This window comes from Cyprinodon variegatus, unplaced genomic scaffold (genome assembly GCF_000732505.1).
Source record: "Cyprinodon variegatus isolate N-32 unplaced genomic scaffold, C_variegatus-1.0 Scaffold228, whole genome shotgun sequence".
Lineage (NCBI taxonomy): Eukaryota > Metazoa > Chordata > Actinopteri > Cyprinodontiformes > Cyprinodontidae > Cyprinodon > Cyprinodon variegatus.
This window is the reverse complement of record NW_015150681.1, coordinates 476,608-488,765: the sequence shown is the minus strand read 5'-3', so window position 1 is coordinate 488,765 and position 12,158 is coordinate 476,608. Positions and strand designations below refer to the sequence as shown.

Sequence of the window (12,158 nt, the reverse complement as noted above, 5' to 3'; positions counted from 1 at the left end):
TAAACTTATTGCGTGGCCACGAAATAGTATTTCGTGCGCACGATAAACTTATTGCGTGGCCATGAAATACTACTTTGTGCGCACGAAATACTACTTCGTGGCCACAATAAAAAAATTTTTTTGACCATGTCATCAGAGGGTACATATATCTCTGTTATGAGAAAAATAAAAGTCACTCGAGAAAGATTTTTCCTTTATCTCATCCCCCAATAAAAAAGAAAAAAAAATAATAAAGAAGAAAAAAAGAAAAGAAAAAAACATGGATTTTCAGCTCGCCGACTTGTTTGGTTGTTGTTACTCAATTGTTTGTATGGCTGTATTGGAAATTGTTGTTTCTGGCTTATTGTATTAATCATTGGTTTTGAATATTGATCTGATAAAATAAAGTCTTTGTTAAAAAAAAAAGGCCATAATTTGTAAAGCTGGTCCCATAAAATGTCTTTGTATGTTTATCTAATAGGAGATGAGTTTATTCAGGGTCTTGTAAACAGATTATTGAAACACTTTCATCAATACTGGGACCTGATACCCTGGATGAGTTCTTGATGTACTTTATTGTCCCAAAATAGAGAAATTGTTTGGTTTTGATGCATTTAATAAAGAGATATTCATTTGGTGTTTGACCTGCCAATCAACAGTCAGACCTTATTAGTGCAAAACTGGGAGATTTGCATCACTGTTGGTTTGTGCATCACTACGCAGTGGAAGAACAAGCAGCTAAATCTACAACCAGAGAGAAACAAGGGAGCAGCTTAATGCCCAATATATTACGTCAAACAAAATCAAATGTTTTTAAGAGCATTAAAATTGTTTTATTCTCAAAAGAATAAAAAATGAAATCATATCTTTTGCTTTAGCGATATTTTGTTTTCAAATGTACAAAATAAAATGTAAACCTGGCAGTTTAGATAATTTAGTCAAAAATGCAGCCTGGACTGCAATCAGAGTGGTAAAAATATACCAATATTGATTAAATCAGGTTAAACAAAGGAAGTGTTTTTAAACACTTTCTAGATAAACATAAAAAACATTTAACCCAAAAAAATGAGTGAAAATGAATTTTGTTCAAATGCTAGGTTGTTTTTTTCCCTAGAACATGGATTTGTTTCTTCTATTACTTTGTTTTATTTTTTGATACATTGCTGAGCAGGGAAAAAGATAATAATAATAAATAATTCCCCAATACAATTATTTTAATCAGGAAAAATTTAATTATGGTTCCTGAGTGCTTTAATTAAGCAGATTCTGTCCTGTGGTGCAAAACGTAAGGAGCTAAAAATATTTTTTTTTAATCAAATTAGATTTTATTAACATCAAACAGATCTTCTGAAAGGATAGAGATGCTGTTGATGTTCTATCTCAGTGCCTTATTCTTTTCCTAAAACACGCTCTGAGGAGCACTGTGAAAAATTTGGATTTAAGCTCAGCTATTTGGCATGACCACAAAGGAAGAGAAGAGAGCCAAATCTCTGAAGCTAACCTCTGCCGTTCATCTTTCATGACTTCACTGAGCTACACTGTTTTCACTAATGCACTAAGTAGAAATAAATTGTTATGGCCGAATGCCAAAAACATACCGCTCTTCTAAAACAGGTGTGTCTGAACCTCTACGAGCATTTACTGTGACAGCTCACCCTACGTGCCAAGCCCAGGGCAATGTAGCACTTCTCCCCAGCATCGACTATTTCCACCTCATAGTAGTGGCAGCGCGTGGTGAGCGGCTGGCGGGCCTGGGCCAAACCAACGTCCATGATGCTCTTTCCTTTGCCAACATATTCCAGAAGCTGAAAGAGATTAACAGAAAGTGAAGGAAAAAAGCATGAGGTGTCATTCATGCAAGTGGAATCTTTTTTTCACAGTCAGAGGTACTGATTTAAATACCCACCCCCATCCCCAGAACCTTATTTCTAAAACATTACTTAGAGTAGTAGAGAATAGCTTTAAAGGGCGGAAATTTTCTCCAGAAAAAGGTCCAAATTCATCAGGCTGGACCTTTATTAATCTAACAGGGCCATTTATGTGGACTTAAGTTAAAGGAGAACACCAACCCATTTAACTTGGCTGGTATCTTAAATATTATATGTAATGACGAAGATATACTAAAATTGACTCCAAAGTTTAAGGTTAAAAATTCTTTGATTTGTTTTGTTTTTTTAACCTACAAATATCGTAAGTCAAAGCTTTCTTGTTGCATCAAACAACCTCTGCTGTGGTTCTTAATGTGGCAAAGTGAAAGGGGACTGTGATAATTATTGTGTCCCGTAATGGTATCAAAGTATGTGCATCATTCTGTTTGTTCTTGTTTTGAGTAGTATGTGTGTATTTGGATCCAGTCTTCGTTTGGTTCAGGACAAGGTTAGTTATTTTTAGTGTCTAGTCATTTTTTTCTGCTCACCATCTGGGAATGGATTTTCAAAGCCTTGATAAACTCCCAAGAGATCAAATAATGAGCAAATTTAATCAAACAACAGGTAATGCAGTCAGACTCACGTTTAATTGCCAGCATCTAGCATCCAGAGGCGAGTGAATACTTGCCTCAGTTTTCATACGATTTTTCATAGGGTCTTAGCTAACTGTGCTCAGTATTTCAAAACACATTAGAAAAACAAAAACTTTTACCATCTTGACCTGATGGTGAAAGTTCAGTTTGTGTCCAAGATGTGTAGGAGTATGTTAGCTTCCCTTTTTCTCACCCTAGACCTGTCCCAAGTCCTAGATGGAAGATCAGCCCTAATAATTCTCTATGGGGACATTATCGTTGGTTGCGGTCTGACCGTTATATGTTTTATGGATGGCCAAACCACACACTTGAGATAAACAGGAAAGACTGCATAATCCTGTAAAGACGATGACCCAGCAGCTCCTGTGGAAGGTCAGGCTTCTCGTGCAATCTATGCTGGACCTTCTTCAAGACATTTTCTAAGTGAGAGAACCATCGTAGTTCATGAGAAAGGCTGGGAAGCAGTGCGATGGAGAAAAGTGCGAGGTGTCTTCTGGAAGTTCATATCCATCTCCACAAACTGACGAGTTAACCTGCAGGTGGTTCATCTAAACCAGTGAACCAGCTGGTCTACCTTCTGTTTGTATGCAGAATTATCATTACCCTAGATTAGACATATGGCACTCATGCCATGTATGAACACAGTATCTGAAAGCCGGGTCACATCACTTATGTCTGACTCTAAAGGCTTGGATACACATTTTTTTACTGTTAAACTGGATTGAGTGCATATAAAGATGCTCCTTCTCTGCATAGATTGAGCAAATATCCCGATCTTTTCGGGACTGAACACACACTGAAAGTATGTCCTTCATGTGACTCGGTCGCATTGTGAAAAGTCAAAAAAATATATTATTGTTTTTAAATGTAAAGAAAGCAGAGCTGCAGTCTGCAGTGTCCAGGGTAATTTCCGCAATCACTGCAGTGAGGTCACTGTTGTGTATTTTAGATGCACAGTGGCTCACTGCGTCTTCAAATAGACATCCTTTGTCTACATTATTTTCTCTATACTCCATACTGACTGAAAAAAGCTTAATCTCGGCTCCACTTGATCAACCACTCCCTAATTAGGAAAAGTTCTGATTTTTCAACCTTATCGTTATCCTTGAGATTCAGAGATCCTGTTTTCCCCCAAAGTGGATTGTGTTTTACTTTGCCATAGGGTCACTTTTCCTGTATGACTCATTACCATGCCAACAAGCTGCTGCTAGATCAGACAAAAACAGATAAGGGGTCTATCTCAATCGGAGCTAAGCAAGCACAGATTCAGAATATCTTGTGCGTCATGTACAGCCCCATATATTTTTAATTAAGCTTTAAGTGCCACAACTTCATAAGAACCGATTTTCCATCACATCGGACTCTAAATCATGTCCAATGTGCTCAGAGTTGAAAAAACTCCTTGACATCTGGCTGATCTGGTGATCAAACTGTGTAGCCTTTAGTGTCAGAGTAATTTTAAGGCAATAACCGAGGGATATTTTCCAAGGAAATTGCATCATGTGAAACAAAAGGAAAATACACAACAGGGTAATCAAGGTAAGTCAATAACCCTTTTCACGTCTTTCCTCGAACAAAAGACTATCCCTAATACTCAGAGCTGGGTCCAGGTTAAACGGAAAACACACCGGATCAGACTTGAATGTAATCAATTCCTCCTCCAAGAGAGCCGTAGCAAAAGATTTACCCACGCAGCTAGCTTAAGCAGGTGTTTCCTAAGTTAGTGGGCATTGTGATAAACTGAAACTTCCAAACCCAGTAAAATCCCCATCAAACCGCCCACAGTGACTTTACTACAAGTACGAACAGGGATGTATCACTTGACCATAATACTGTTACTTTCCAGTCTATTTTGGTCTTAAGAATGCAGCTGGGTGGATTCGGATGAGCAGGGAAGAAGCTGAGGAACCACAAAGCCTTTAGGGTGAGTAGTGATTCTATTCAACATGGATATTTGATTCAGTGACCAGAAATGAAAACATCCCTGGTGAAAAGCTGAGATAACAGACGAGGTGTGGTTGGAAAATATAAAAAAAAAAAACAAAAAAACGACATCATATTACTCCTTTGTCTTTATGAGTGTGCAACCCCACCTGGGTGTGCTTGTCTCAGACTTAATGGACACACCTGGTGGAAAGAGTTTCCTCATCAAGGTTAGAAAATTCCCATGTTTGGCAAAATGTTTATTTAGAACAAAAAAAAAAAAGAAAGGCAATGTTCACTTGGTGAGAATTTAAAATGTTCTTTCTGAAAAAACTGTGCAATCATTAGCTACTTTTACAGTGCCAATTAGACCAACTGATCTAAAAGAACAAAATCAACCTTGTCTCACCATAAGGCAACATGGCTGGTCTAAGCAAAATTGCAAAGTATGAAATCCAGTTGCAATTCACAGGCAATCGTGGGTCAGGATACCTTCTAAAAGGAATCCGCTAATAAAATAATATATTTGAAACAAAGCTGGTCTGATCAATCAACTAACCAGGCAAAATATTGATTGTTTTTGAGTGGTTTTTTTCGAGCCCTGTGCAGAAATTATTTTTCCATTTTTTACTAAAACACAGACAACATCCTTATCTTGGTGTTTCCCGGTTATGTAGATATGAAAACATCCTTGTAAAGATCTCTAGAAAAAGGGGCTTTTTACAAGATATGGAGGGAAAACTTATTAACAGAAATTAACATTAAGATTTGTAAAAGATTTGTAGAAAAACATATGTTGATAACTAACATGTTAGAAAAGTATTTAAAAAAAAACCCCACTGGACTTAGTTTTCCAAGTCTGACGACGTTTTAAATATTAATTAAAATAATAATTGAACTCACATTGGAGATTTGATCATTGAACTATACTGATGATTATTGGCTCATTCTAGCTGCTTAGCAAAATGGCATGCTGAATGCATCTAGACCAGTGTGATCAATAACTGGAGCGCTGTTGACCTGATGTAGCTGCAATAAGCTTTAACCTCAACATGAGCCAAGTGGGGCCCTTGGTTTTCAAATGATGTGCTAATCCTTTTGGATAAAGAAAGAGAACTCCTGCTCCATGATGTATCATAGAGAAAAGCGCTGCATTCTTAATGCATCCCAGAATTGTTCTTCAGGACAACAAAAGAAGACAGCACTCTACCCGATTTGTAACCGTGGGTGTGGTCTTAGCCAGGCGTAAAGGGCAGCAGACTAGCAGCGAACCCTTCTAATTTTCCCATTCCTAATACTGCTTGGCCTTCTCCTCCAACAGATCTTTTCTACATACCAACTTCAAGATGTATTTTAACCTGCAGCTTAAGGAAAATAATGTGATAAGAAAGAAAAGAATAAACCCTCTCTAAAACCACAGTTTTTCCTAAGCAGTGTCCTCTAGCAAACCTTTTCCCGCTATTAAAGAATCAGAGCGTTATGATGTCAACACAAATCGTCAATACAATTTTTAGACAGAATAAAGTGAAGAGATAAAAACAAAGAATCTTTTCAATCTTTGTGCATTAATAATAAGTAAGCAGTGCCGTATGAAGCTTTACCACAGGTAATGCAGACAACTTACACTAGATGATATAAGACCTTTCTTCTTCATGACGTTTCATCTTGTTCATTTAAAAATGAGTAGCAGTGTAAAGAACTACCCAAAAGTCTAATTATAGTTACAGAAAAAAGCAACAACAACAAAAACAAAAACATTTTAAACCCAAACAACCCTTCTGCTCTAAAATTATTTGTAGCCTTGAGGGGAAACCAGTTAGGGATCTTTGACATTTCAATGATCACACCTTACGTAGAAAAGACATTAACAATAAGTGGCTTGGCCTTACAGGATAATTACTCCTCAAAATGATAATAATAATGCCTTTGGCTACAGTTACATACTTCCATTGGTCACAACTTGTCCCTCTAATGCTTAAAGATGCACAGTGTTTTCTCCAGATATGGCCTGCTTAAATGTCAAGAAATTAAACATATCCAACACTAAGTCAATGATCACATATTGCAATCCTTTTGGATTAAGAGATTTTTTGTAATTTTTTTTCCCCCCGGATTTTTATAATATTCAATTTTCTGCTTTTCTCTGAACATAAATGAAATAGTTTCACATTCCCCAAAGCCAAAACAGGTTTCAACATAATCCTCCCTTTTTTGTTGCAGACTGCCCTTTCGTATGCACCCTTCTGTCTCCTTAACCCGCTGTACTTTCATGCCTGGACAACTGTTTTTCTTTAGGGAGAAGAGGAAAGAGTTTCAGTGTGGGGAGCTCTTAGTCACACCTTTCTTTTTACGTCTTCTGCCGAGTAACTGAAGAAGAAAAAGAGCAAGAAAAAGAGAGACCATCAAGCTGAAAGAGACGTAGCCTTGAGCAAAGCATGCCTCGCTGATATAGCTAACAATCTTGCTCCCTCTCTTTTTCTGTTGCCGTCTCATTCCTGTAATTTTGATGGCTGAATATTGTGATGGTTATGTGCAAGTCTTTGTTTTGTTGAGCTGCTACCTGGGAAACAGATGTAACACCCAAAGAGTGGTCCCGCTGGTTTCCTCTTGCGGCTAAATGGGCATCTTAAAGTAAGATGAAACTGAGAGACATGTTCTCCTGTTCACAGATTACAAGTACCATAACAAAACCTACTTCTTTTTCATTCATCAACAAGGGATATTTTTCTTATTCAAATCCACCACTTACATCTGCTCCTTATACATTTTACATGGTTCTGAAACAGACCTAAACATAAAATACCTTTTGTTTTCCAGACAGGTCCTGGTAATAAGTGAGTAAAAACTTCCTTTTTGGGAAAAATCAGATCATAGTCTTGTTTCAATTAGAAACAATCATTAAAGAGAACAATGAGAAGAAGCTCACAGGAAGCTGAATAAGCTCTGCAAGGTGGGTTTGAGGCTAGAGACTGATACCCCATTTACTTTACCGTTGAAAAACCGATCCATGCCGAGACCGGTCCGAGCTCGGATCAGTTAACCAGGCCGAGCTTGTTTATGAAGACCGTTTACACATCACGCTATCTCAGTTCCTCAACTCCTCGCCTCCTAGTGACGATCTGCGTTATTACTGCCAGTATTGAAGGAGGAAATCAAGCAGTTGGTGGCAGTAATGCACCAAAAGTTGTTTGCCAACCGCCATTAAACACAAGAAGAAGAAGATGAAGAAGGAGGGAATCAAGAAAATCAAAATGTTGCATGGAGAAGGTTTCGATTGTTGTTTATAGTTGTTCTTCTTCCTCTGTTTTGTGTTGGTTGGCAAGCAACTTCCGGAGGGGCATTACCGCCCAACTACTGGAATGGAGTGTGAATCGGGATGTCCAGCCAGACCGAGATGACGCATTCTGCTCATGCGCTCTTGTTATCGGAGAACCGAGCCAGGGAAAAACCGAGCCGAGCCCACCTCTGGAACTGGCCTGCAGTTGGACGCTGTCCGGTTGTGTCTAGCTCGGTTCAGTTCAGTTTGCTTTCCATTTACACACGAGATTTTATCTTTGTTACTGAGCTCGGACCGGTCTCAGCACGGTTTTTCAAGGGTAGTGTAAATGGGGTATTTGATACATTGTGCCACCCACCGTCCTAACCAGAAGAACATCCCCACTAACAAACCATGGATACCCAGTAATCTTAAGGGACAGCTAAACAGAAAAAAAGAGCCTTTCGGAAGGGAGAAAAAATTATTATTGGGGAGAACACAGTAGCAACTTCAGGCCAAGATCATTGAAAATGAGGAGGTACACAGGAAGAAGCTGGGGGGCCACATGTGAGATATCTGGTCAGGGATAAAGAAGATCATAGGCAGAAGAATTTTTAAACAGGACGAGATCTGGAAAAAATTTGATCTCAACATATTTAATAGGTTCAATTTAGGAACCCCGGCAAGGTCTATTCGGGGGTGCTGGAGAGGAGGGTCCGTCAGATAGTCGAACCTCGGATCCAGGAAGAGCAGTGTGGTTTCCATCCTGGTCGTGGAATGCTGGACCAGCTCTACACCCTCAGCAGGGTCCTGGAGGGTGCATGGGAGTTCGCCCAACCAGTCTACATGTGCTTTGTGGACTTGGAGAAGGCGTTCGACCGTGTCCCTCGGGGGGCCCTGTGGGGGGTTCTCCAGGAGTACGGGTTGCCGGGCCCTTTGATACGGGCTGTCAGGTCCCTGTATGACCGGTGTCAGAGTCTTGTCCGCATTGCCGGCAGCAAGTCAGGCTCGTTTCCACTGAGAGTTGGACTCCGCCAGGGCTGCCCTTTGTCACCGATTCTGTTCATTACCTTCATGGACAGAATTTCTAGGTGCAGCCAAGGTGTCAAGGGCATCCGTTTTGGTGACCTTAGGATTGCGTCTCTGCTTTTTGCAGATGATGTGGTCCTATTGGCTTCATCAGGTCGTGATCTGCAGCTCTCGCTGGATCGGTTCGCAGCCGAGTGTGAAGCGGCCGGGATGGTGATCAGTGCCTCCAAATCCGAGGCCATGGTCTTGAGCCGGAAAAGGGTAGAGTGCCTTCTCCTGGTCAGGGGGGGTGTCCTGTAGCCTGACGTAGTCCGACTCAATTCTAGTCAGAATATGAGTCTGATACTGCTCCATAGAGCTATGATTATGGGGCGTGTTTCGAACGAACCAGGAAAAAAAATGCCTCTGCACTCAATTGGATAGATCTACAACCAATAAGAGCAACGGAGTTGTTAAGCGATGCATAGTTGTTGTCCACAAAAATCAAAGCGTGCAGTTTCACGCCTAGAATAAGAAGATGAGACTTGATCGCGTTTCTCTGTTCCTCTTTTAAAATTAATTTGCTGTCGATATCTTCTAGAACAGACCTAATAGCAGAATCTACTCACCCAAACTCTCTAGCGGCAGCCATTATTGTTGTCACCCAAGCGCGCTTTGGTCACGTGGTTGATTACGTAACTCTTGATCATCTGTCCATCATCGTATAAAGCCCGCCCTGACAATTTGATTGGATCGCCTGACAGTGGGCGATAATACTCGCGCTACTATGGAGCAGAGCCAGACCGAACTTCCCCGAACTCAACCCTTGTGGGCGGGACTAAGTTCGGACTGGCACCCAGGCTAGGTGTCCTGCCCCAAGTGGAGGAGTTTAAGTATCTCGGGATCTTGTTCACGAATGAGGGAAGAAGGGAGCAGGAGATCGACAGGCGCATTGGTGCAGCGTCTGCCGTGAAGCGGGCGCTGTACCGGTCCGTCGTGGTGAAGAGAGAGCTAAGTCAAAAAGCGAAGCTCTCGATTTACTGGTCGATCTACGTTCCTACCCTCATCTATGGTCATGAACTCTGGGTCATGACCGAAAGAAAGAGATCGCGGATACAAGCGGCCGAAATGGGTTTCCTCCGTAGGGTGGCTGGGCTCTCCCTTAAAGGTAGGGTGAGAAGCTTGGTCATCCGGGAGGGACTCGGAGTAGAGCCGCTGCTCCTCCACGTCGAGAGGAGCCAGTTGAGGTGGCTCGGGCATCTGGTTAGGATGCCTCCTGGACGCCTCCCTGGTGAGGTGTTCCGGGCACGTCCCACCGGGAGGAGGCCCAGAGGAAGACCCAGGATACGCTGGAGAGACTACGTTTCTCGGCTGGCCTGGGAACGCCTGAAGAGCTGGAAGAAGTGGCTGGGGAGAGGGAAGTCTGGGCCTCCCTTCTTAAGCTGCTGCCCCCGCGACCCGACCCAGGATAAGCGGAGGAAGATGGATGGATGGATGGAATTTAGGAACAAGCTCAGCATCCTTATCTTTTACCCACAGCAAAAAAAACAGCCCATATTCCTCAAACCGAAAGCTTCCCTGTCACACCTTGAATATTTTATCTTTCAACTTTGTCATGGACCCTTCTGCTTCAATATTTTCTAGACTATATCATAAGATGGTGCTGCCCTTCCCCACTTCCACCTGTCTGTCCCTAAATGTCAGATAAAGAGGCCTCTAGGGAGACTATTGAACAATAGGGGTGTGGGAAATAATCGTTTTGGCGATATATCGTGATATTCGGCTGCCCAATATAATATCGATCTTTCACTTCTCATCATTTGATATTGATAGCTGGGGAAAATATGGCAATATATAGTGATACTGCAGTATCGTGATAATATCGTATCGTGACCCAAGTATCGCGACATGTATCGAATCGCAACACTCATGCCAATACTCACCTCTATTGAACAAGGTAGGTTTTAAGAGGAAACATGAAGTTTAATAGTTAGCTGTTCATCAGTCATGGCTCTAAAGTTTATAGACAGTCTGACATTCATGCTCAGGTTTTTTGTTAATGTTATGTGAGTGACAGAAAGAGCTGAGTGTAGTCACCATAGCAGTGGAAGTGATGATTTGGCCTAGTAAGACCATCTATTCTGATAAGATATCCCAGTACACAAGCTCTGAGGGAACCATAGTTGCAAATTAGGAGAGTGCCATTCCTGCAACTCTTTTTGCTAGGAAGTTTGTAAAAAGTATACCATGGCTGACAGTGTCAAATGCAAACTAGAAATCAAGCAGGATAGATAATGGCCAGCCTTTATTGCCAAAAGCAGTTAGGCTGGTCACCTTGTATTTCCAAAGGCCAGCAGCCTGGTAACTGAAGACATTTTTAAGAAAATGCCACAAGGTTTCAAACTTGAAATTAGAAAAGGGTTGTGTTTTGTCTGGCATTGTCACCAAACCAAAATTTAAATATCAGAAGTAACTGATCAAAGTTTAAGCAGCCATGGACATTTGTACCTTGATTAAGGTCTCCCATAACTGTACGAACAGTGCTAGACTATTGACCTTGAAAACCATCATTACCAACAGATTTTTTTGAATGGCATTAAAGAACCAGTGTTAATTGCACAACAGTTGTTAAGCCAAGCACCAAAAATATACTAGTCAAACACAAACAATTGCATTAAAGTGAAACCTCTCTCAACCATTTATACATCCTCAGTTGATCTGCACCTTTAACTTAATCAATAAAATTTTTATTTCTGACAAGTGAGAATCCTTGGCATGTGGTATTGTCCTTTTAAAGTAGCTCCAGTAGAGCATGATGCATCAGCAGCCTTCGGCCAGGGAACCTCCAACGTCAGGAAAAGTTTAATAGTAGGTACCCAGCAAGCAGCAGAGGCGAGGCTATAATAAATCAAACATTACTATCGTACTTTGTAAAAGAAAACTCTTTTACAGAAGCTTCAAAGCATAGCTTAAGAAAATAAACAGAAGTACCAAGAGGATTTCATGGAATATGAAACAGCATCTCATAAAACATAGCAAGCAAGATGAATTCTATTTGAACTCACGCCAAAGGAAAGAAAAGTAGGAGTAATCAAACCTTTGACAACTTAATCACAACATCAATTGACAGAATAAAGTGGAGATAAGGTGGAAATTTTCTCTAATAGGTTGCAACTGAAAACCTGTTCAAGACAAGCAGGACGAACATGACAAACATGCAATATGCACTAAATCCACCCTTCAAGTTAACCACATCTCAATACAATAAATAATCCCCAGGATGCGCTGGGACATGCAAAGCAAGGACCACGCCTTAACCCACAGAACCCAAAGATCAGCTGCCAGTCCTAGTGCCAAAATCCGCAGGACATACCTGGAGGTCCCCCATTCATGTCTCAACAAATCACACCTATTAAAGGGATAGTTCGGTATTTTTGACATGAATCTGTATGGCATTCCGATCACCAGCGG

General features: G+C 40.9%; 1 protein-coding gene across 1 annotated transcript in view; it reads right to left on the bottom strand.

Annotated features, from left to right (window-relative positions):
• The window catches only part of LOC107088739 (SPRY domain-containing protein 3-like), a 69,016-nt gene that overhangs the window by 29,885 nt on the left and 26,973 nt on the right, over nt 1–12,158 (bottom strand). Inside the window, exon 6 of the mRNA XM_015381095.1 lies at nt 1,635–1,784. Within this exon, the coding sequence (XP_015236581.1) occupies nt 1,635–1,784 (150 nt within the window). The remainder of the gene's footprint in view (nt 1–1,634; nt 1,785–12,158) is intronic.